This window comes from Tasmannia lanceolata, unplaced genomic scaffold (genome assembly GCF_043159265.1).
Source record: "Tasmannia lanceolata isolate RefF3 unplaced genomic scaffold, GAP_Taslan_0.1 ptg000018l, whole genome shotgun sequence".
In the NCBI taxonomy this organism is placed as follows: Eukaryota; Viridiplantae; Streptophyta; class Magnoliopsida; order Canellales; family Winteraceae; genus Tasmannia; species Tasmannia lanceolata.
The window spans coordinates 3,315,608-3,341,730 of record NW_027518695.1 but is presented as its reverse complement, the minus strand read 5'-3'; the positions used below and the strand labels follow the sequence as shown (position 1 = coordinate 3,341,730).

The 26,123-nt window shown below is 39.2% G+C and overlaps 2 protein-coding genes across 3 annotated transcripts in view; both read left to right on the top strand.

The window, feature by feature from the left end:
* The first annotated feature begins 758 nt into the window (after positions 1-758).
* Positions 759-15,997, top strand: LOC143849802 (protein S-acyltransferase 24-like). Of its 2 annotated transcripts, XM_077359005.1 has the most exons (14): positions 759-1,188; positions 1,441-1,581; positions 4,970-5,082; positions 6,091-6,170; positions 6,354-6,517; positions 6,756-6,894; positions 6,984-7,083; positions 11,518-11,575; positions 13,765-13,842; positions 13,955-14,053; positions 14,238-14,316; positions 14,428-14,576; positions 15,400-15,863; positions 15,963-15,997. In XM_077359005.1, exons 1-13 carry the CDS (start codon positions 937-939, stop codon positions 15,826-15,828), a joined length of 1,881 nt encoding a protein of 626 aa, XP_077215120.1. In that variant the 5' UTR covers positions 759-936; the 3' UTR covers positions 15,829-15,863; positions 15,963-15,997. The 2 variants fall into 2 exon arrangements, with proteins under 2 accessions (XP_077215120.1, XP_077215119.1); XM_077359004.1 differs by having other exon boundaries at positions 15,400-15,997.
* Positions 15,998-18,770: 2,773 nt separating this feature from the next.
* The window catches only part of LOC143850714 (Leucine-rich repeat family protein), a 34,351-nt gene continuing 26,998 nt past the window's right edge, over positions 18,771-26,123 (top strand). Inside the window, exons 1-5 of the mRNA XM_077359936.1 lie at positions 18,771-18,977; positions 21,820-22,112; positions 22,248-22,376; positions 22,483-22,690; positions 24,981-25,127. Of these exons, the coding sequence (XP_077216051.1) occupies positions 21,930-22,112; positions 22,248-22,376; positions 22,483-22,690; positions 24,981-25,127 (667 nt within the window). The 5' untranslated portion in view covers positions 18,771-18,977; positions 21,820-21,929. The remainder of the gene's footprint in view (positions 18,978-21,819; positions 22,113-22,247; positions 22,377-22,482; positions 22,691-24,980; positions 25,128-26,123) is intronic.

The window sequence follows — 26,123 nt, the reverse complement described above, 5'->3', positions numbered from 1 at the left end:
AAATAATTTCTTATAGAGATAGATGTTAGATATCAACAAAAGGGTTAATGGTAAAAGAGTAATGCTGACGTGTAAATCCCAGATAAAAAGAAAAGAAATTTCTTTTGGATGGGCCACTTCCTACATAGGTTGTGCCGCAAAAATAATTTTCATAGGTTGATCCGAACCCTCCGATCTATAGAGGGTTATAGGTTGATCTAAATCGTCCATGTGATGGAATACAACATCAATCGGCTGTGCCTGTAAAACCACTTCCATAGGTTGATCCTAGCCCTCCAATCAATAGGGGTTTCCATAATTGTTGTTCCTCTTCAGGTGCTCGGAATCCATCAGTATTTTGCAAGTGTCCTGCATGAGTAATATAAATTAGTTCTTTCGTCATTGTCATATGTCTTTGCCTCTTCTTTGTATTTTTTTGCTGTAATTGTCATAAACAGGTACCCGTGTCGGTACTTTTCGTATGTAGATTACGATTTTACCCTTACATGGAATTATGGCAGTGGGACACAAGCGGAAATAATGGCAAAGGGTGGAACACATCAACCCATCATTTTGCCTTTATATATAGTAGTTAGATTAGATTAGATTAGATTAGATTAGAATATAGTAGTTAGAATGTTAGATTAGATTAGGGGGTGGCCAAAGGAAGAAAAAGGGGCGGAAATATCATTTCAAAAGCCTTAACTTTGATCGATGCTAGGTAAATAGGTAATACGTAACTTGGTTTGCTCTAATTTCTGGTCAAGGGGTGCCTGTATCAATACGGTGATCGGAACCGAGTCAACCCAGAGACGACTAGAACCCTCCTTCACCCACGTCCCCTTCCTAAATCTCAACCCACCTTCACCCCTTCTTCCTCTAAAATCAAACCCTCCCCAAAAATATATATATATAAAAAAAAGAAAAAAAAAATCTCTCCGCGTCGGACAAGAAAAAATGGTGTCGGAGATCGAGGTAATTGGAGATGGAGGAGGAGGCGACGGACGAGATCGCGAAACGGCTGCGTCTGACGGAGAGGAGCTTCGGAATGACATTTACACGGCGGCGGCGTACGGAGATTTGGAAAAATTACAGAGATTGGTAGAGTCCGACGGGTGCTCCATGTCCGAACCCGACCCTCTCGGTTATTACGCCTTACAGTGGGCCGCTTTGAACAATCGGACCGCCGCTGCCCAATTTATAATCGAGGTACCTATTTTTTGTACAACCTTTTTGATGGAATGGAATTTATGTGGGTGTTTTATCTGATTGAAGGGTATATGAGTTGTTATTTTTTCTATTCAATTTATTTTGTTTATGAACAACATGAAGGAATTCTAGTAATTTATATAGGGTTTTGCATTGAGAACTTAGTTTTGCAATCATTATACATGTTTTGTTAGTTTTACACATGTTTTGAGACTTTTTGGGGAATATTTGTTGTTTAAATTTGTTTGGCAGCATGGAGGAGATGTGAATGCATCGGATCACACGGGGCAGACGGCGTTGCATTGGAGCGCGGTACGGGGTGCAATCCAAGTTGCTGAGCTTTTACTTCAGGAGGGTGCCCGCGTTAATGTGGCTGATTTATATGGGTATCAGGTCAGTTCTCTGACCTTTTTTTATTTATTATTGATTATGATGCTATTTCTTCAGTTGATTTAATTTTCAGATAGGCAGTCAAGCTTTATTGTTCTTTGAAAATGGTTTTTTTTTTTAATGGATAGAATAGTTTTAAATCAATGACATCTACTCAAACATCACTTTAGGCTCTGTTTGGATATACAGTAGTTACCTTGTAGATTAGTGGTATAAGTAGTCAATAGGGAGGAGACAAACATTTGATTTACCTAGAACTTACCTTGTAGAATAGTGATAAGTAGTGTTTGGTTGCCAACCTCGTAGAGCAGTTGGAGGGGGTGTCATTACCAATAAAGAAAGAGAAAAGGCAAAATTTTCCAAGCCAAATTCCTCCTTTTTTGAGAAAGGGTTACTTCAGGGATTTCGATGCTAAATTGGCAACCAAGCACCATAAAGTTGAAGAAAAGTGTATTCTCTTTGCTTGGTGGGAAATCCTTGAGGATGACGACATGTTTTAGGGTTCATCGATGCACGGAAGCAATGGAACTAGTTCTTGGTTCTGCAATAAAGTTACATGCCATCTCCACTGTAACATCTACAAGCTAGTTATGAACTCTATCTTATCATAATATCACCACTATAGGATGTTGAGACTTGGTAACACAGAAGAAAAGGAAGAAGAAGCATCTTTAGCCTCCAAATAGAACAGCTGTGCACACTTTCAAGTACCCACAATTATCTCTTCCACATTTAGAGTTGTCTCCGCTTCTCAAGAATTTTTATTTATACACATATGTGCTGCAACTTGTGAACTCGAATGATGTTGTAACTGGATTCCAAGAACAAAGTACGTGAAATGGCCGCTGATAACATGAACTAAAGTCTTTATAAGTGTCTCCTTCAAATTCCAACTGGTTTTTCCATGAGAATTTTCAAATTGCCTTCATGGAGTGAAGAGTAGTTCGTTAGTGACATATGATAGGTTTAAGACCTAAAAGAGACGTCAGTAATAAGATGGCCATGATTGGTAAATGGTATTGGGGCATTCCAATATACAACAGGCAACGTAGAAAGAAGTGACATTTTGGAATTCAATAGTAGGTTTGTTGTGAGCTGCACTTTACCTTTTGAATGGCAGAATGAGTAGTTCCTTCGACTAGCAAAAGATGAATCGTGTTTGCTAGAGAGAGAAAAAATTGATTGCAAGAATGACGGCGTGCATCTTCAGTTCAGCAACACCATGATGTTTGGTTTATGTGTTTATAGACAAGGACTATGGTTAAGAGTGACACTTAAATGTCTCGAAGTGGACTTGGGCAGAGAATAAATCTCACAAAAAGTTCTGTCATTTCTTTGGGATTAGAGAAAGTGAGCTGGATGGATTATATAGAAGATTTGGCTGCTACAAAGCTGTGCTTATAGTGACCTACTTGTCTCTAGGGGTTCCAATGGACCCAGACGATCCTATGGACCGAAAGGTCCTATATATTGTGATAAATTGATGACATTTTAAAATATCATGGTACATCGGGCTATATATTGCGATATTTAACATGATATTTTAAAGGCCCGATACTTTAAAGCTATGATTAGGAGGTTTATTATTGTATTGGCGATGTAAGTGGCACAAGAGGTCTTTGAAGGAGAAAGGAAAGCCTTGGTAATGCATTATGGGGGGAAAGTATAGATGTGTGAAGGTGGATTAAGCTTCTGGGCCATAGAGAGTGATCAATCAGGTAGGTTTAGAAATGGAAAAGGGATAGGCACAGGTTTCAAGGATGAAATTTTATAATGGGATGATTCTTGGTGTGGAGAAGCCCACCCCGCTGGTCACTGGCCATGCTTTCATTCATTAGGGAGAGAAGAGAGGGGAAGTGTTGAAGCATCTTAGTTTGAGGCTGGAATTAAAGCAGGAGTTGACCTCTTGGAGTGTTAGAATAAAACTAAATTTGTAGGAGTGGATGCAGTAGAAGAGTTTTGGTAGGATTGTTCTTTCGTCTTTGCTGTCATTTCATTACTTGCAGATAGTCATCTAGGCTATAAGAGGCTGCCTTGAGCATAGGCTATCACTTCGGCAACAACTTTGAAACCAGGAAGACCTCCCAGGTTCAAGATGACTGGCAGGTCTTGCTTAAGTGATATAGCTTTGATTTTGTTCTTCCCTCTGGGCTCATGACTGATCGTACTTTAGAACTGTTCTCAATTGGACTATGAAAAAGTTTTTAGATTCTATAAAGAAGTGAAGAGTGGTGGAACTAACTACTTAGAGATGGTGGGGGACTAAGAGCCCCTCCTCCACGATCTCCTTTGAGGTGCTTACCTAGTGGGAGGCAAAAATAGGAAGTAATGCAATGAGGAAGCATAGGTGGAAACTAGGTTTTTAATTTTGGTTTCGGTTTTGGTCGTCACGGAAACAAAAACATTTTGGTTTCGGTGGAAATTTTAGCTGAAATCTTGTAAAATCACATAAACATATGATGATATAATTTTAAGATGAAACTTTGGGAAATGCTAGAATAAGCACAAATACATACTTAGAAACTACCACATAATCAAGAAAGCCTTCCATAATGGCTTAATCATATCGAACACCTAGTGACATGAGCTGTCGCATGTGCCTAGCATAGTAAAAGTCAATAAGCCCCGCTGATCTAACATCCCAAGGACCCCAACTCTATGTCAATACTACATAGAATATAAGATAGTACAATTATCAGTCTCCCCTCCAAGGACCCCAACTCTATGTCAATACTACATAGAGTTACGAGGTCTTATTGGTTCCATCCCGATCTAACATCCCATGCATATCGGTTGCTTTGTTGTGCAGTTCAGTGATGTTGCCGACCAAATATCATTCTGTACATTAATGAAATAAAATGAAATGCAAACCATAACATTTTTCCATTTTTTTGTCGTTCTGACCATTTCGGTCGAATTTCGGTCAGAACTCGGAAATAATGATGTGGAAGGAATTTATTGAGATTTTGTTTTGGTGGGGATAGAAACGAACACATTTCAGTCGTTTGAGGAAATTTAAAGCCATGGGTCGAAATATAGTGGCAGGAACTTTTGGATTCAATTGATGTGGCTTTGGATGAGATGGACCCAAAGGTCTAAAGTCTCAGATAAATGATTTATCTGAGATTGTTTGACTCGTACAATACTTTTTTTTTTTTTTGATAAGAATGTTTAGATTCTAATGAACTGTCAATTAAATTGAAACTTTAGAACTTTCTTACAATATGTTTTCAAATTCGTGAAGGAGTTTATTTCATTGTCTTTGGTATAATGATTCTGTGTAATTTCATATTCATCCTTGTCATCGAGTAGTGACATTCCCATTGTTGACTGGATCTAAGGCAAGGTTGCTCCTACAAAAAAAATTGATAAAAATTTCACTTGATTGCAGGCAACTCATGTTGCAGCACAGTACGGTCAGACGGCTTTCCTTTATCATGTTGTTACAAAGTGGAATGCTGATCCAGATGTCCCTGATAACGATGGACGGAGCCCCCTACATTGGTGTGTTACACCTTGTCTTGGCTACACTTTATGTTTCCATATTCTGAAACATTTACCACTGGCATGCATAATGTCAATGTCTTTGCTTCTTTATATTCATGATACTTATGTATTGGAAAGAGTTCCATACTTCCATTGTATGTTGTCTCGTGTTTGCACCACACTATCTTGTTTTACTTTTAGTTTGTTTCAGTTGCAGCCATGGTTTTAAATTTTGGCCGAATTTCGGATTTCGGTTGGGACTGAAACTGAAATTTCCCAAAATCCGAATTTCAGAAATTTCGAGAAATTGTTTTTTTTTAAGAGAATAGAGTTCCTAAGGTGTCACTTCATATAGCTTATATGAGGTGGCGCTCACAAAACATAAGGGGCCCACATTTTTGGGGTGATCCAAACCACTCATTTGAAAGGCCCTTAGATGGATATGGTGCCTACAAAAAATCAGGTCCATAGGATCATCCTAACCCTTCCATTTATGGTGGTTAAAAATGGGCAGATTTATGGAGGTTTATACCCATCCATTTCAACCTCCACAAATGGAAGGGTTAGGATGATCCTATGAAGTTAATTTTTTGGGCACACCCTATCTATGTGAGGGCCTATCAAATGAATGCTTTGGATCATCCAAACAAAGTGGGCCCCTTATGTTTTTAAGCGCCACCTCATATAAGCTATATGAGGTGACACCTTAGGAACTCTATTCTCTTTTTTTAAATAGTATTACTTCGAAATTTCGGTAATTTTGGCCGAAATTTTGAAAAGAATAAAAGAATACTTTTTTATTACCGATTTCGGCCAAAATTTTGGAATTTCGGCAGCCGAAACCGAAATTTAAATCCATGGTTGCAGACTTGCAGCACGAATAGTGATCCCCATTGAAATTTTTTAATAAGCATCGTAATTCTTTTAAATTTTGCTTCATCCTTGCTAATGCTCATGGGCCATGGAGAATTTTGAGGCCAACTCAGCTGTTTACTGACTTGTTTTGTTCATTATGTGAGCTTGTAGGGCTGCTTATAAAGGTTTTGCTGATTGTATACGCCTTCTTTTGTTTCTGGATGCTTATAAAGGGCGACAAGATAAAGAGGGTAATCTACCCTTTTCTTTTCCCACATTTGGTTTTCATGTGAGACACAGACACATTTTTGTGACCTTAAGAGAAATGTTACTTTTGTATCAGTTAAACTATCTTTTTTTTTGAGTAATCAGTTAAACTATCTTTCATGGTCAATAATAATGCCTCACAATTGTTTTCACCACTGTGCCATTAGGTTGTACCCCTCTTCATTGGGCAGCTATCAGGGGAAACCTAGAGGCATGCACAGTGCTAGTTCAAGCAGGGAAGAAAGAGGACTTGATGGTGACAGATAACACAGGCTTTACTCCTGCTCAACTAGCTTCTGATAAGAATCATCGGCAAGTTGCTTTTTTCCTTGTAGGTATTCCATAACTAAAGCACACTTGATATTCCATTGCAGTGTTTCAGGAACTTATAATCAATAGTTCGTTTTTACTTCTGATGTTTTTTACCTATTCTGTTGTTTCATGTTTTCTTTACTCGTTCTTTAGCTACCTTCCGAAGACAATATGTTGTTTGGTGGTCTACTTCTGAAGTTCTTATCCAACTGGTCCTGGAGATTTTGTGATGTTTTTTGGAATATATGTTTCGGCAGGGAAATGCTAGACGGTTGTTAGACAAACGCTGTGATGGTAACAGCAGTCTTGGAAGGATTGCAAAAGTAGGACTTGCACCTCTACTTTGGTGTATGATTCTATTTCTACTTGCCACCTATGTCCATTCTGTCATCACAGGTATATTGCTCTGGTCTTTGCATGTATGAATTGCATTATCTCTTTCCTGTCATGATATTATATTTGTTTCTTTCTTACCTTGGCTGCAGCATCGGATCTGTTGAAGTTAACAGCTGCATTTGCGCTTTTTGCATGGTTGGGAGTTTTCCTTGCAAGTGCTGGACTCATAATGTTTTATAGGTGTAGCAGGTGTTTCTCTACTGACATTTCTTAAATGCATACATATTTACAGCTACTTTTTTCTTTGGAAAACACTTCCAAAATGGGATCCCCTACCGAAAATAAAGAAGGGGTAAATTTGGTCGATGGATTTGGCAAGTTTAACGTGAATTTTACGTTTGTGGAGATACGCGTCCCTCTTTTTCTGTTTTATGTGCACTTGTCATGATAGAGGATCCCGTGCATTTTTCCAGCACGGAATCCTGTTTTGCTAGCAACCCTCTTTTTCTTTTGTTTTGAATGATAATATGATTTTGTAAAAGAGTACGAGGGAGAGAGATAAGTGGAGCGGGGAGCGGGGAGCAGGGAGGGCTGTGTTGCAGGGAAGAGCAGGAGAGATGTGGATGTTGGGCCTGGGCTTGAGACATCCCTGGTGAAGGAAAAACAATAAAAGGTGCTGACAACCAGTCAAGAGGAAACACATTCCCAACACAAATGACATCTCTATCCACTCTTCTCGCCATTTAATCTGCAGCCTCGTTCATACTTCTAGGAATGAACTAAGGAAAGAGAAACAAATCTATATAAGTGCGGGACTTCCACATGGAATTTGGTGAATGCCACAGACCCACTTTGTTTAGACTTCCATTGAGATACCGGAAGAATCATCTTCCACAAAACGTGGCCTTGATAACTCTTTAGAAATATGAAGACTAGCAAGGAGAGTAAGGACTTCAGCTTCACTGGAATCCAAAACACCATTTGCTCTAGAGTAAGCCTCGATAGCCTCACGCATTTCATTGCTAAATACTCCTCCAATACCAGTGGGACGTTTGTTGCCTCATGAACCAATATCAAAATCTAACTGATGTAGGGTAATTGAAGAGAGATTGAGGGGAAGAAGAATTAGGGGAGAAGAGAGAGAAGAATAGGGGAGGAGAAGTAGACGAATAATAGAGGGGAGATAGCAAATCGTTGCAATTCAATTATTATCCAAAAAGTGAGCCTAAACGTGTGGTTTAGGCCTATAAATAATCAAATTACAACCCAATAAAATAGAAAGCTACTAAAACTAGAACTCTAAGAAATAGAAACCTGATAAACATGAACTATGACTAAAATAACCCTAACTAAAGCTGAAAATAACAAAAAGGTCCCTGTGGGGCCTAAATAAGAATAAAAAACAACTCTATGGGCCTCTCGGAGGGCGGCCCCGTCTTGAATAGACGCGCAAAGGGCGCCGATCTCCATCATTTCCCCCTGCTGAAAAGAACTCTCCTCCGGAGAGTGAAGAGAGTGGTACTGCTCCAAGATGTCAGGATCTAGACGGTGAAGCTCGTCCTTTGTAAGCCAAGTAGCATCTGAAGGAGGACGACCACGCCACTGAACAAGGTAGCGCTGAAAACCACCATGGCGGGAGGAAACAATCTGATCGTCAAGTATAGCCTCAATCTGGTTTGAAGGAAGTGGTGGCACTGGTGCAGGAACAGAAGAGCTGGCAGTCCGACCTGTAGAAACATCTGTAGGCATAGAAGGAGGCTCAAAGGTACCTCGATAGGTGAGAAGATCTTCAATATTGAAAACATGACTAATATTCATATCAGCAGGTAAATCAATTAAATAAGCATTCGGGCCATATTTACGAAGAATACGAAAAGGTCCGATGGCTCTACCATGCAACTTTTTAAAAGAATGGCGAGGGTAACGTTCGGGACGAACACGAACCATGACATAGTCACCTTCATTAAATTCAAGGTTCCTACGATGTACATCAGCTGCTAGGTTATAGTCAATATTACTAGTAGCAATCCTACGACGTATATCAGCATGAAGGTCATGGATGTGCTGGGCAAAAAAATCGGCTGACTGAGAGGGACGGGCATCAGGTGGTAAAGGTATAAGATCAACAGGCTGACAAGGGTTGACGCCATGAACACTCTCAAATGGGCTCTTTCCAATAGTCCTATTGATGGAACTATTGTACGCAAACTCCGCAGTAGGTAACAACAAATCCCATGTACCAGGACGATCTCCAACCAAACATTGCAACAAATCACCTTAACTACGATTAACATCAGCAGCAGACATCAGTCTTCAGCACAGTTTCAAGAGTCATCTCAGCCGTTGATCGCGCCCCTTCTTTCGATCATCAGCTTTCACTCATCCAATTTCAGATCCGCGATAGACGTTGTGCTTCTTTCGACATGACAAACAAATTAGATGGTTGATTTCAGTTTTCGATGCCGATCCTAATGGCTCCGCCCTATGTTCCATATTTTGACGGTTACGACGATCAATATTTCCAAGACCGCACTCCCTATAGTTATTATGAGACTTTATGTCTACGGTGGATCAATGCTTTGGATGCATATCATGAATACTACGGCTATGATCACCGAGAGACCATCTACCGAGCCAGAGAAACTGTACGACGACAAGCTGAGAGATTATGGATAAATCTAATCATGGACCGTCATCGCAGTTCTTATTTCCGTCGATGGGAGGATGTTCGTGATGAGTTTATGGGTATTTATGCAATAAAGGCATATCAGTATGAAAAACAATTGATTTGTGAAGCAGCTGCTCGACGAGAAGAAGCTGCTCGGCTTGCACAAGAAGCTGAATTTCAGGCAACCTTGGAAAAGATAGCGTGTGACTTGCATGAGAGTAAATTACTACGTGAACAAGATGCTGAAGTCTTCGCTCGCTTTGAACAGAACATCGCAGCCCATCATGCATAAGAGGCCGGAATTGAAGCAGCGACGAAATTTGCTAACACTATTGACATGCCAGACATAGATGATGCTATTGGTCCGACAGATGATCTTGTGGATGAGACCATTATAGTTATTGAGCCTATGATTATGTTATATATTGAGTCAGAGATGTCAGATATAGAGCCAGAGTTAGAGACTCAGTTGATTGCTGATATCGACATCGTTGCGCATGATGCTTCTGAGATTTTCCTAGCACCAGTTGCCGAGGATCTAGAGAGACAGCTTGCCACTTCCACAGTCGATCCAGATATTATGACCGAGGCATCTGAGGTTGTTCCATTGATAGAGTTGACCGAGCACCGTCATGATTCAGCGGCGAGTGCCTTGCTTGACGAGCCATTACTTGAGATGAATGTTCGAGATCACATTGTTGAGGATTGTCCTATCGTTGAGCCAGTTGGGCAGGTTATTGAGATTAGTACTGAGATAGAGGTGCTTGTTCCGCAGATTGATCATGAGGTCCATCAGCCTGACGTCACTGCCCCAACTTCAGTCCTAGATGTTGATTTATTGATTCTACTGAGCCTGATGAGATACCAACGGATGACTTTCATGTTGCTTCTCCTGCGCCTACTGAGCTACCAGTTGATGTTGATTATGTGGAGGATGTTCCCCGATTGGTACCACCCATAGCTGTTTTGCCGATCACGCCGATCCAGGACGAGTACGTTGCCATCTTCCCAGCTTCCCTGATTCTCACGAAAGGCTTGTATTTTGATGATTTTGCATGCATGCTTTCTTGTATAATCCACCGCCAGCCTTTCAGATCACTTTCATTGCTGTCTCGAGCATTAGCCATCAGGATTGCTTCAGACGGATTAGGCCTCCTTCTGCTTCATTGGATTATTTTCATATTTGACTCAGGCGGACTAGAACTCGAGGGCGAGTTCTTTTCAATCGGGGGGGAATGATGCAAATATTAGGCCTAAATGAGTGGCATATTTGCCAATTAGTATTTTATTAGGGGTATTTTAGTCATTCAGTAATTTAGAGTTCTTATTTTAGTAGGCTTCTTTAAGAGTTCATGTTTTAGTAGGTTTACTATTTCCTAGGTTCTTTATTTGCCTATATATAGGCCTTTTTACAGCTTATTTTGTGAACTTTGATGATTAATACAATTGATTGAGAGCTTCTTCCCCTCTTTCTCCTCTATTCTTCTATTCTTCTTCTACTTCTTCATAATTTCGTCTCTTCTTCGAGTTATTTCGTCTCTTCTTCCCCTATTCTTCTAATTCTATTTCCTTTCGTCTATTCCTCTCCCCTTTCCTCATTTTTTATCCACGTTGCTACATCACTAACTTTAGAAAGAAGTGGAAGTTATTTAGAGACAAAGTACTTTAGATTCATCACTTCATATGGCATTCAAGAAGTTGCTTTGGGGACTTAGTCATACACTAAGAACCGTATGCCACAAGGGTACAGACATGCATACAATTTTTTGTTTTTTTTTACTAATATTTTGAATGTAGTATTTAGTAGGTATGTTTGAGATCTTGCATTACTAATATATTTCACATATGAATTCCATGGATTCATGTCTCCAGATATGGTGCAATTGATCAAACACCATTTGTTGCTTGGCATTGTTGTAGACCACTCATTATAAGAACCATATTCTTTATGTCTCATAAGAGTTAGGCTTCAGTCTCAGTTGACATTTGCGCTTGGTTTGTTTTTTTACTTGTAGGAAGGATCCTGGTTACATCAAAATGAATTTACATGACTCACAAAATTTGAAGGATGATGTGAGTTCCATTTTGGCTCTTGGTCTCTTTCATTTGGCTTTGTTCTCGGTCTCACTATAGCAATGCTGATGTTATTTAGTTATGTTGAGATCTACTAGTTTTTATTTCTTAATGTCATTTATGGTAGGTCGAATAATTTCTTGTGTCAACTTGTTGATTTAATTAATTATTGTTATGGAATGCTGAAAACATGCATTGTGTTATGTTCAAAATCTTGGTTTCTTTATTTTTAGTGATGTATACAATATGATTCCTGATTCCCTCTTAAGATACGGCCATATAATAGTAATTGTTATACGCTTTATTTAGGTTGACCTAAAGGTTGAAGCCTTGGTGACCCTGTTCCATTTCATCCGAAATGAACGAAACATACCATCCCAATGACCTAAACGGTACCATGATACATGGTGAAACATTCTGATCATAAATTCAGTCTATTCAACCCTATTTTGTTTGTTTCGTCCGGTACGAATGAAACAAGTGGGAAATACTTGCTCCGATTGGAACCGAACCGAATTTATGAAAAATTTAAGATTTGTTCTGTTTATGCTTTTTCAAATTTTTTTTTTTTCATTTTAGCCCTGTTTTTTTATTTATAATTGTTGTAAGGGCATTTTATTCAAAAGGGAGGGTTACAAACACATGAAATGCCTCATTTTCATCACTTCATTTCCACTACGCCGCCTGCCCCCCCCCCCCCCCCCCCCTCCACACACACACACACACACACAAAATAAAAATACAATAAAAAGTGTTTTCTCGTCATTTTTTTTGGAATTTCCCATTCACCCCTTTTTAGCGATAGTTTAATAGTATTTGAGGGGCACTTGATGTATTTTAACCAAGGAAGCAGGATTCGTACCCAGAGTTGGGGATTCGCGAATCCCCGAATCGTGAATCCGAACCGTGATTCGATTCGAATCCCCGATTCTAGGGAACCCCGATTCCCAATTTTGGGAACCCCGATTCCCAATTTTGGGAAACCCCGATTCCCACTTTATAGGAACCCCGATTCCCAGGCGATTCCCTGCGAATCCCCAGCGAATCCCAACTCCCCACGACTCTCAGCGATTCCCCGGCGAATCCCCAACGAATCCCCGGCGAATCCCCGTCGACTCTCTGGCAAACCCACGATTCCAGCTTCCCACCATCCCAGGAGCCTTCGATTCCCGCTTTCGAATCCCGAATCGAATCCCGCTTTCGATTCCCGCCTTGGCAACCTTGATTTTAACCCTTCGAAATTAATGGGAGGGTTAAAAGTGCATCAAAGCATCTCATTTTTACACTTTTGCAGAGACCGTTTCTTTAGATTTTTGAACTAATTTTTTAAATCCACCGATTGTAGCATCTTTTCCAGAATGGACTAAACACTTGAACTTCTCATTCCATAAGGAAAACGGAATGCCCACCGGAATGGAATTAATAACTAAGGTTGAAGTTGATCCTTTTTTTGAATAGGTATTAAACTTGGGGTTTAAGGTGTTTTCGACCTATATTTGAAGTTTTGGTGTATTTTTCGAGGGGTTAATGAATAGTAACAAGTTTTCCGTTTGGGTTTTGAGCTGCCCTTCTTGATCATGTTTTGGTAAAATCTATTGTTGTTTCATCTCTCTATCATTATTTGTGGAGATCCGTTGAAATTGTTTATGTGATTTTTCAAGTCTAGTAAGTTTTTTACTTTGTGGATTCCTACTAGATTGCTTGCTTAAAAAAACTCAGAAATGAACATTGGATTATATTCTCTGTCATCTTAAGAGTGCAATTGCTTCGTATATAAATCTTAGGTGGGTATTTTTGTGATAAGTAAATAGCCTGTCCTCCTTTTTGACACACGTGGAACACAACTATTAGTTATCAGCTATTTAAATGTTGAGGTAATGAAGACTTTTGAAGAGTCAGACTTCCTGTAGTTTTCCATGAAGCTTGTTAAATAAAATGAAGGGACTCTCTTGATTTAAATTGTTACTAATTCTCCCTCTATCATCAACTGGGCAAACGAAGCCATTAAGGTTAGAATGTGGTATCAGGAAACTGGGATCTGTTAATTGGATCTGTTCTACAAGGTCATGGACACTTATTTGACCCTGAACAGGTCTTGCTTGGTTTTGACATTTTCTTTACATCTATATCTTGACTCACATTTCCCTTTGAACATCTGACAATGTTATTTCTCTTTTATTATGTAACAGGAACCTCTATTGAAGATGGAACTGGATAATCCTGCTTTATTGGCTGGGAATTGGTCTCAGCTCTGTGCAACATGCAAGGTATCATTCCCTTTTAGTTTTTATTATTTGGTACTTGTAATTTGAGCTAGTTTCATTAATTACCATTAACACTCTTGAATATGTTCTTATATCATTTTGTTCCATTCTTTAGATCGTTAGGCCTCTGCGTGCCAAACATTGTTCCACTTGTGATCGTTGTGTTGAGCAGTTTGATCATCACTGTCCATGGGTATCAAATTGTATTGGAAAGGTGCTTTGATAATGTTGGGTTGCCATCTTACTTTTTTTTTTTTTTTTTGAATAGAAATGGGTTTCCATCTTACTTAAAATCAGTTTCCCTTCTTTTTACATTACCTTCTGGTCACTTTGATTCTGAGCATCAATTTACCTTCTTCCTGTCATCTTATTGACTACTTAATCGCCTGCAATTGCAGAGAAACAAATGGGATTTCTTCATGTTTCTTATTCTAGAAATTTCTGCAATGATGATTACTGGAGCCGTGACTTTGATACGTATGTGTAATCTTGAATTTGCGACTTCTTTAGCCCTTTTCGAACTTCAACTTCCTAGCAGCTTTTGGCTTTAATTGCCCTGAGTAAAGACAAATTGTTTTTGGAATGTAGGAATCTTGACAGATCCGGATGCTCCAAGTTCTTTCGGAGCATGGATGAACCATGCAAGCACTCATCATATTGGAGCTATATCATTTCTGATAATGGATTTTCTTCTTTTCTTTGGTGTGGCAGTCTTAACTGTTGTACAAGCTTCACAGGTATGTAAATAAAGTAACTGGATGTAGTTTAGTTAGTTTTTTTCCATTTTAAGTAATGCAATCGTTTCTATGCTATAATGGCATTTTACCGATGGTATTGTAAATAACTAAATAAAGGTGGCAGAAAGGTTTTGATATATCACAGCTTTAGGCCAGGTTATTGGTTTGCTTTCTTTCCTGTGTACATGAAGTGATATAGGTATTGCAATGACAACACTAAACTTGTACATTAGATGCTTATACTAGACACACCCAAGTTTATGTTTATCAAATGACCTTAACAGATGTTTTAAAGTTAAAAACTACAAACTGGGTCTCCTCTTATATAGTATTTGAATCTAGAATTAAGCTTTCCTTTTCTGGTGGTTAACTTGCCTATAGCCAATTAGCCATCACTCCCTGCTTTTAGTTTACCCATTGCTTTCAATCACTTGAAAATTTGTTAGAACTGTACTACATTGCCCGCCCCAAATTTTGGACCAATTCAATCTATACCATCTTCCAACCATCTTGTGAGAACTGTATTAGGAATCCCAACCAGACCTTTCAAGGAGAATCTCTTTTCAGTGTGATGCCATTTAGTGACTGGTTCATACAGGTTCTTTGAAGACCAAATTTTTTTAAAGATTCCCTGAACAGACTGCAAGTTGGCTGACTATTTGAGTAGGTTTGTCGAAAAAGAAAAGGAAAAAATAATAGATTGATTAGGAGTTGGAAAGTACCAAGTGAAAAGTGAAAATTTGTTGTGGGAAAGTGAAAATTTACAAAATAATCTGTACATCATGTTAACAGTACTGAATCATTTCCTCTTTTTTTGGCATAGATATCTCGTAACATTACAACGAACGAAATGGCCAATGCGATGCGGTATAGTTATCTCAGGGGACCGGGTGGTTGGTTCAGGAATCCATATGATCATGGTATTCGAAGAAACTGCTCAGATTTCTTGGTAAATGGCTACAGTGAAGATATCGAGTATGTGGAACCCTCCGTCCATTCTGAGGGAATCGGAATGATGCAGATGACCAGGAATACAAACTTGCAAAATGGGGAGAACCATTCTCATCACCCTGATGGCACTGGCCATGTCAGCGTCGACATGGACTCAAAATACACAAGACCTCATGGACATACACATTCCTCCCAGTGCAACCATAAGCATGGTAGTAAGGCTGAATCTGGCCCTTTGGGCTTGGGTCTTGGTCTTGGAAGAAACGGTCAACAAAAACCCCGTTCTATAGCAGCTTCCTGATTTGTCACTCACCTCACTCACCCCCATGGATGGAGGTGAATTTGTAGCTCTAGTAGCTGTAACTTTTGAAAAGCACAACATAGTTTTTCAGTTTTTCTTATACATTTGCATCGTATCATTGTTGTTTTGTGCAGTTATTAATCTTCCTACAATGATATGCGTTGTTGCTTGTCGTGTGTAACGTTGAAAGCATATCTCATTCGCAAGATTGACGCTACAAAAAATCAACAGCTTAAAGGCATCTTTAGGACGTCTTTTTACAGTGCTTGATCAAGGGTCTAGAATAATCCGATAAGGGCGGGATCAAAGACAACAGGCCAGACTTGTAATGGCCAACAATATTCAGGGCCGCGGGATAAGGGCAACAACCCACACTTGTCATGGCCAACAATATTCATGGACGGGAAAGCCATACATGTGGAGGCATCCTTTAGGAATGCTAAACTGAAGGGCGCCCTTGCAAAATCCAGCTGCAAAGGCATCTCCATTGGATCCAAGCCGTATCAGTTACGGGTGCAACTAGGGTTCGGTTGGATCGGGTTGAGGCCAGCCCTAGCCCAACCTGAGATAGCATTCTCTCAACCCTAAACTGACCCAACCTGCGCCTCGGGTTGAGGATGGTCAACCCTAACCCGACCTGTCTAACCTGCATTTTCCAAATTGAGTTGGGTTGAGTTGGGTCGGGTCGGGTCTGGGTTAAGCTAGGGCCAAACAAAAAAAAAGGGGATTTGCTAGAGTCCATCGCACAGGGCGTTTCGCGGATGGTCTGTTCTGACAGCAGTCACAGAGGCTCACTTTTTCAGCAGAATTTGTCTTCATTCTCGAGGTGGTTGCTGTCAGATGCAACAAACCATCCTCAAAATGCCTTGTGCGACGGACGCTGGCAAATACCCCCAAAAAAATACGAAATGAAAACATAACCTGAGAAATAAGGATAAAATTGGAGAACAAAGGTTGGGTCCGGTTGCCCAAGAGTCCAAGACCTCAAGTCTAACCCAACGGAACTCAAGTAAATGCTAACCCAACCCGAGCCAAGCTTTTGGTTTGGATGCTTCCGTGTGTTCGGATGAAACAAAGGATTATTGCTCAGTAGATGATTCGGCATCCTCAGGTGCTAATGTGTACTTATGTGCATGGTTTTAAACTTCGACGGATTTCAATCAACACCGACACCGAAACATTCCGAAACCGAAATAGCCAAAATTTACAAAATTTCAGTTCTGAATTTCGTTAATTTCAGTGAAATTTGTTAAAAAATATTAATTTTTTATTCTTTTACAAAGTTTCGATCGAAATCAAATTCGGTTGAAATTTTAACCAAAAAATGGGGTTTCGAGCTGGTGTACCAAATTTCGACTGAAATTTCAGTTTCGGTTAAATCCGAAATTTTAGCGGAAACCGAAATTTAAAACCATGCTCACGTGGATGCAAATTAGGTTGAGCCCGACCCAAGTTACACCCTCAGTATCATTTAATTCATAATGCCATTGGGAAATGTGAAAGTAAAGACATAATAAATGCAATGACGTGAGGTGGATCATGGAGTCCTTGCCGCTGGTACCTTCAAGAGCGCTCCTCTATTAGTTTAATGGTAAGAAAACACAATTCCCGGAAGGATGTTGTTTTTTCAAAGTCCAAGCCTCACCTTGAACAGAAATGCAATCCACAGCATTTGGGCGTGCATACTTCAACAGATTAAATCCTAACGTTGCTTTTTTTAATTTTTTCATCACCCTCGATCAATGGGATTACTAGAATTTTGAAGGCCGACCATATTCAAGGACACGATCACCATCTCATGCCACACATGATTGTTATATTTCGCCCTGTTTGGTTGCTAGTAAAAATTTTGTCCTGGAAAGTTTTTAGTAAAATTTTCGTCTCATCTTGGTTGCCTCTTAGCACTAGAATTTTTTTAATCCCACTCTTGTAATGATTGCTTCTGTGGTGACATGGACTCTTGTCCCCTCTTTTTCTTTCCTAGGGAATGATGTCCTCTCTCTTCTCCCTCTCTCTCCTCCCTTCCCATATTTGGTAATGACACCCCTAAATTTTAGCTGGAATTTTAGGAATTGTAAGAAAATAAAACCTAGCAAATCCTGTTGACTTCACTGTTTGGATTAAAAACTCCCTAGGATAAATTTTTTTATTCAAGCAAACGGAGATCAATGTCCTATTACTCCACAATTGATCAAATATTTTGAAATTGAAACGAAAAAAGCTCTTATATAGTTGGCGCTCTAATAATAAAAGGCCCCACTCTTACAACCACTAAAAATTTTCCGTAGAAAATACTTTCCAATTTTTATGACAAAAAATAACTAACTCCAATTGATATCCGCAAGACGTTGTTTTGATCATGGTTTTAAATTTCGACTGAAATCTCGGATTTCAGTGGAGATTGACACCGAAATTGATCCAAACCGGTCATTTATTTCGGCTGAAATTTTGGAATTTCGGTCGAAATTTCAAAATTTGACCTAAAAAATCTGTTTTTTTTTTAATATTAATTTAATATTTCACCGAAATTTAATATTGAATAAAATATTGGTTTCGGGTTTTTTACCAGATTTCGACCGAAATTTCGAAGGTCCGAAACCGGTACCGAAATCGAAATTTCAAACCTTGGTTTTGATAACGGGACGACTCACTTTGTTTTGATAACGAGAGCATTTTAAAAGAACGATATAACCAAAGCGAATTAAAGAAGTGAAGAAAACAAAGGTTAGGCAGGGAATCCGGTATTTAATATTTAATCACCAACAAAATTATGGCGGCACAGAAACGCGGAGTAGCGTGTAAAAGCTTCCAAAGTAGCCTCTCGTGTGATCGGATAAAGCAAAACCCCCCCTGCTGTGGGCCCATTCTTCATTCGTTCTTATCTACCCATCATCCGAACCACCTGTCCGAGTCACTTTTGTAGACTCGTGTCGACGATCGCATGCTTCGGAGCTAGGCTCGGCCACCAGCTCTCTCTTGCAGTCTTGCTTTCCAGTCCTTTCTTGCTGCATCAGTTATCTCTTCTCTCACCATTTCCTCTTCTCAAAATGCGAACGATTTTAAGAACGAGAATTTTTCTTCTTCTACCAAATCGTTGCTCTTTGTTGCAGAAAATCATCGAATCAGTTAGATGATAATCTGCTCTTCAGGTAGCTAATTTTTCATCAATCGTTTTCTATGAATTGAGAATCTGTCGTTTGATTGATCGGGAGCTGCTGTTAGCTTCTTTGATTTGAGGATTTCTAGGGTTTCTTTATTGATGATCGTTGTCTTTTCTCATCCTTTATTTGTGATTCTTTTCATAGTCGTTTTGCTTTCTCTGTTGCTGTGAGGAGTGACCTTTAATCGCTTCTTCCTTCTTTTGCGATTTCATGTATTTTTTTTCCGTTGATGATTGTTTAGTGCGTTTTAATACATAAATTTTCGATTTTTGTACTGTTGTTAAGTAGTTTCAAACAATCTGTGTTCTATTACAGTGTCATCTGTTTCTGTATCTGGTGAATTAGTGTTTAGATCGCTTATAGATTGTCTGATAATTATGATGATCCTCTATGAGATTGTATTTCTTCGTGTTGGTCTAAGTTTCTGGAATTTCACTTCTATTTGATCTATGACTTAAAGAGGACGTGTTGTCTATGTTAAACGATGAGTAACAATACTAAAAAAATCAGTGAGAAAACACGCGGTGAATTCCAGATTTTGCCGCTGTACACAGGACACAAAGTCCTTGTGTTTGTTATGAAAATTCGTTTGTTTTGGCTAAGTAATTTTCCATTATGAAAGAGTCATTTACATAAGCAAAATTCAAAACAAAAAGAAAAAGGATTAATTTACATGTACTTTAGTCTATTTGACTGCTCTTGGCTTGTGATTTGAATGATCTTGAGTCGTGGTGAGATTGCTTATTACACCTCCTTTGTCTTCTTAAATGAAAATGTAGGTTTATATTGCTGTTCACCTTTAATTTTTGTTAGGGATTTGCTAGAGACCATCACAGAAGGCATTTCACGAACTGGCTGTTGCATGACAGAGCAGCCACATAGGCTCACTTTTCAACAGATTTTGTCCATATTCATGAGGTGGATGCTCTCTCTTGCAACAGCCCTTCTGCAAAATTTCTTCTGCAATGGTCCCTAGCAGATCTCTTTTTGTTTCTAGTCAGAGTGTGATTAACTTTAACCGAAGGAACCTTTCCTATTAGGAAACGTGGGTAACAATACTATCTAAAGCAAATAACTCATGAGATTTGAGCAGATTACATCCTGAAAGGTTCCAAAGGCTAATCGAACTGTTAGGACAACACTTGAACCGACCTCCTACACGATAGGTGCAACATGCCGCTGAACTAGTTGTAGGAGGAATCAGCCAATCAGTTGGCAAAGAGGTGCCTGATATGTTTCAGAGCATGAAGAATCTGCCAATCATTGTTTATTACACTTCAAAGGTGAAGCAACTGTATGGGCAAAGATATAAACTGTTTGGGGTAACATGGGTGCAAACTAAATTAGTTAAAGACATGTTGGAGCAGTTTGGCTAGGTTATTTGGAATATCATCCCTTTAGCTGTTTGCTGGGGTCTTTTAAAGTAAAGAAATGAGCACAGCTGTCAGGAAAAATACAGTTCACTGAATGCAGTAATTTTAAAGGTCAACCTGGATCTGATTAGTTGGGCCTCATGCAGAAAAGAATTCTTAGTTCAATCACCCGGAATTATGCTAAGTGGCAGGAAATTTCATGAGAAAGATGTTTGAAGATGAAGATGAAGATGAAGATGAAAGCATGATGGAATCCCTCCGCTCAAGAAGTCATTAAGCTTAAGTTTGATGGTTGCTCCCTTAGCAACCCTGGTCCAGCTGGCATTGGGGGAGTTTTTAGGGACTCAAATGCTGAGATTATTCTATCTTATTCGCTACCAGTAGGGCGAAAAGTTTTATCGGAGGCGGAGGTAAGGGCGCTTCTAGGAGGAACATGGCTATAAGTCTGAATTCGGGAGTAAACTTTATGTGAAAGGAGATTCATCCATCGTTGTATCATGAATAAAAGCAGTTAGGTCGTTGGAGACTTGGGTAGTATGTTAATGAGATAAACGAGTCGCTAAGATAGGTAACCGTGGGATGTAGGAATATTCCTTGAAGCATGAATGAATTGGCCATAGTTACCGGAAACTTCTTCGTTGGATGGGACGCTCATTTCCCCGGAAACTCGCCTCAGAAGCTAAGTTCTTCTCACTTGTCAAATTTAGGGGAGCCTGCTTCCCAAACGCTTCCTACGTGTTTCCTCTTTATTAAGAGTATGTTTCTACTTGTAATCATTACCTATATTAATCCTTCCTCCCCAACCTACTACAAACCTAATCTTTCTATGTACTTCCTGTTTGCTTCCAATGAGGTTTCTTACACGATTCATGTGGACTTTCAATGGCGCTTCCCACACATTTTATCTTCTTTCTTTAGAGATTTTCGCTTCTCGCATTTTATCTTTTCTAAACCTCTCGCTTCCCGCATCACTTCTCGCTTTTGCTTCCCACTCTCGCAACTATGGAACTGGCCAATAAATTAGCAAAATCAGGGGTGTCGAGGGAAACTTTGTACTATGAGCAGCAGCTGCCCTTTGATGTAATTCTGCAGTTTTTCTTTTTCTGTTTTTGCCAGTTCAGGGCTTTGTTTTTTCAATATTAATTGACTTTCCAAAATTGGTAAATAAAATTTTCAATTAATAATGAGCACTTTTGGGCTATTAATACACGCAAATGATTGGTCAAATGACCATAATGTTCATTGCCGTCCATATATTACTAAAATGGCTTTCGTATGCATGCATGCTTTGTAAACCCACATCCACAACATAGTGACACACATTTACTTACACGTATCATGTATGCATGGGTGAAATATAGCACAGTCAACTTGTTGAATACTCCATTATTTTCTTACAGCAATCAGTAACGAGGACATTGTGATTTTAATAACTAATTGCGCAACTGTGGTTTTAGGGGATAGTACAGTTTGCATCTTTGGGGATGAAATGAAGCAGAGTATTGTTCAGCCAATCTTTCCATAGCGCCTGTTGAAAATCGAACTGCTTGCAAGTTCTCAGGGCTTCATGGGGGGAGCTTGCTCAAGGAAGAGAGACCAACAGGTCAATGAAGAAAGTGTACAAAGAGGGTTCTCTTCTAGATTTTGTAAAAGTGGCAGTTCAAAATGGTTGGGGAGTTCTGTACATATTCAGCAGGAAAGGGGCAAATGCCCATCTCTTATGGAACTTTGTATTCATAAAATACGCGAGGTATTTGTTTTCCTTTGGCATGATTGAAATTTGAATTCCCAAAATACAAGAGGTGCTTGTTTTCCTTTAGCACACCTCAGATAGTTCTTACCCCTTGCTAACTTAAAGGGGCATTTTCTTTCCTCTTTATTACAGGGCATTAGTAATTATAGTAGCTTTTCGATGCTTCCAAGGGATTTAAGTCAGCAGATCTTCAATGAATTGGTGCATTCTCACTGCCTGACTGACACCTCTCTTGAAGCTTTTCGAGATTGTGCCCTCCAAGTAATATTTTCTTAATGACTTCATACCTGAATTAGGTTGCTGTTGTATTATTAGTACTTATTGTGTATGTTTACTTCTGAAGTCTTCTTATCATGTGTTTGGCCAGGACATTCACTTGGGAGATTATCCTGAAGTGAAGGATAGCTGGATGGATATCATATCTTCGCAGGGGCCATCTTTGTTGTCTGTTGACATTTCTGGTTCGGATGTAACAGATTCTGGACTTATTGTCCTCAAAGATTGCCCAAACCTTCAAACTTTGAATTTCAATTATTGTGACCAGATTTCAGATTGGGGCCTAGAACACATCTGTGGTATTTATCTGTACCACCGCTTCTTTTTAGTGTCAGATTTTCTGAAAAAACAATGGGTCATGTCTTGTTAGCTTAATTTCAATGTGTATCTTTCGAATTTCTGTGATTAAAGGGCTTCGCTTTCACTTGTTTTAGTTTGGCGCATCTAATTTTAATCACTGTGTAAGTTGTTGATCAGTTACCCTTGTTGTTTGAGTTGGTTCATTTCATGCTTTGTGACTTCTAATTGCTCCATATTGGATGCAGCTGTTGCCTTCATACAGTGGCCGATTACTTATTCTTCTCAGTTTCTGTATTCACCAGATTTGAGTACCCAATTCATACTCCCAAGCATCTTTCATAAGCAATCTACAGCTCTACAGCTGTCAGGGGCGGCTTCGGCTACCAGTCAATGCGCCTGAGATGAATCAAAGCAGATCCCAGATTTCATAGTTCAATAAAATTGAAAAAGTTCTCAGACACAACACAAACCTAGAAGCCCTGATCCTAGATGTCATAGCTCAATAAAATTGAAAACCTTCTCGGACACAACGCAAGGCTAGAAGCCCCATTAAGCCTGAACTGTTGTAAGACACAAATACCAGTGTTCACTTTTCAACTTTTCTGAATTTCTTTATTAGTGCAAGTAGTGGCAAGCAAACAAGAAGAGGATTGTGAACCCAATGCCCAGGAGGATTAACCACCTCCATGATTTAGATTTACATTTTTTTTCTCAAAAAACTTGTAGTTTGGTTGCGTTTTATAAAATCTGTTACTCCACGCTTGCTGCAAATGTGGGTCTGCTAGGTTAACCAGTGGTATAACACTACATAATTGTAAAGGTTCTTTACAGAAGCTCACTGAAGGTATTTTGTGCACATGGTAAAGTCCAACCAACGTCTTAGTGGCTCTGTTCACACATTGCATCTCTTTAGAATGCTCTTTATTTATACATTAATCTAGGCCCATGTCTCCAACTATTGGAAATTGTTATGGAAGTCTTTCGTGATTCTAGGTAAATTCAGTTGCTAAAATGGCAAGATCTTTTTGTGACTTAGGTCACATTGTTCTCCTCGGCCTAGTGGTTTTTATCCATAGAAAACACAGGTTATCCCCACTGTGGTCTTGTTTATGTTTCCTTTTTCCTTTTTATTAATTCAATATATTTCACTTGTTAAAAAAGAGGCAAGAATTACTTCAGCAGAACTCCCCAATTAGTCAAAATGACTCAAGTTAGATGACACATTTTCTTTCTGTGTCGACCTTGTTTTGGTAATTTTACGAATTCAGTAGTTTCTATGTGTGTGGATGTATGCAGACCATGTTTTTTTCAGTATTTTGATTTAATATGTCAATCCTTTCTACGTAATAAAGAACCATTTCAGGCTGGAATGATGTGGTAAAGATACTCGTAGGCCATTTGTCATCTTTCATAATCTTAGTGGAAATACAGTTCTGAATGTGATGAATTATGTCTTAGTGGAATGATCTGGGTGGGTGGGATAAAGTAGCTATGAGGGTGTGTTTGGTTGCACAAAAGCCGGGATGGCTCAAGGGTTTCGCTTGGCATTTGTGTGCCACATCAGCAAAATCCCCTTGTTTGGTTGCCAATATAGCATTGACATGCCAGGAGACTCCTAGGGATGTCTCATGGCTAATAATTGCATGTCTGATGATGTGTTACCTGTGATATCCAAGCCAAAATCCACAAAAGGTGGAATTTTGCTTGGATTTCTTGGGAACAATGCTTTTTCTCTCTTACCTCCCCCCCCTCCCCCCTCTCTCTCTCCCTACCTCTCCCTCTCTCTCTCTCTCTCTCTCTCTCTCTCTCTCGCAATAAATATTTCTAATGACACCCCTACCACTACTCTATGAGGTTGACAACCAAACACTACTCGCCACTATTTTTTGAGGTAAGTTCTAGGCAAATCCTATGCTTGTCTCCTCCCTGTTGACTACTTATTCCATTACTCTCCGAATCTATGCCGCGCAACCGAACATACCCTAAGTGACTGAGATGGTCAAAAGCAAAAACAAAAAAAAATATAGCAAAAGCTCAAGGTGCATCATCGAATGAATGGTAACGTTCCTGAACAATAAGGTCCCCTCTTAATGTTCAGTGTGATGCTTGTTGGCTTTTTCTTAGTTTCATAGTCCTTGGGTTCATCTTATGCATATGTTTATTAATTGCATATTGTACTTTTCATTGTGTATTCACATAAATGGCGACGTGGATGTGTTTTCTATTTTGTCACATTAGCTTATGCAAAATGTTGTGAAGACTCATAATTTTGTTACACCGTGTTCTCAGGCCTCTCAAACTTGACATCCTTGAGTTTGAAAAAGAATAATGCAATCACTGCTGAAGGAATGAATGCTTTTGCTCGCTTAGTTAACTTGGTGAATTTGGATCTTGAGAGATGCTCAAGGATTCATGGTGGACTAATTCATCTTAAAGGTTTGTTTTGTACTCCTGTAAATTGATTGTCAAAGTTAGCTCTATCATTATGCTTCTCTGCAACGTTTCACATACTCAAATGTTGAGCACTTCTGTATTAATTAAAGTATCTTCTAGGTGTGTCTTTAGAAGAGTTTATGATTTTTAGGACAACATAAATGAGTGAGCATCTCATTAGTAGATGCAAGTAATTACTGTTTGATGATGATTTCTGTCCTGCTGGCAACTAGAGGACTGGTTTGATATGTGCATGCATGTGTGGAATATGAATGTACATATACATTGACATCCATATATACCCATTGGCACCTTATATAAAATGCATTCTTTTGAAGAAAAGATGGTTAGACGTAGCTGGTGTTTAAGGTTACTCGTCCTTAGTTATCTAATGCTTTGAATAGCACTCAATTCTTATCATTGGTTTTTCTCTTATATTTGCATGATTGTACATGCTTTTGTAGAGAAATCTGGTCGCCTTTTGTGTAGAAATCCTGGAGCATCCATTGTGGATTTGCATCCCATTTACTTGATCGGGACCTCTAAATTGGCACCATGTCCTTTTCTAATATTGATATGGGCAGTTAAATTGGCACCATGAAAATTTTCTAAAGGATTCATTAGCCGACCCCAACTAGTTTGGGACAAAGGCTTAGTTGAGTTGAGTTTAGAGTTGATATGGGCAGTATATTTTACCTTGGTGAAATTATCCGTTTTTCCTGTCCCAAGCTGCCTCAGAATATACAAAATTTCACGTTGTTTTTCATTTTACATTACCACTTGGTCCATTACCTATTTAACAATGGTGGATGCATTTCTGTATGTGGTAGCTGTATTTGTCTTTGTGTGGTTCTGGGTTTTGGGCCAAGGATATTTTGAACACTGTACAACATAATCTCTTTAACAATGGTGTAATCATTTTTTATGTGGTAACTGTATTTATCTTAGTATGGTTCGCGTGGTTTCATGCATGAGTCACGTCTCAACCATATGTATTTT

Excerpts from the sequence above, each read along its gene's own strand:
- LOC143849802 (XM_077359005.1), top strand. The coding sequence starts at position 937 with ATGGTGTCGGAGATCGAGGTAATTGGAGATGGAGGAGGAGGCGACGGA. Across the intron at positions 1,189-1,440 it reads CTGCCCAATTTATAATCGAG|CATGGAGGAGATGTGAATGC; the intron begins GTACCTATTTTT and ends TTTGTTTGGCAG. Across the intron at positions 14,054-14,237 it reads TATCAAATTGTATTGGAAAG|AGAAACAAATGGGATTTCTT; the intron begins GTGCTTTGATAA and ends CTGCAATTGCAG.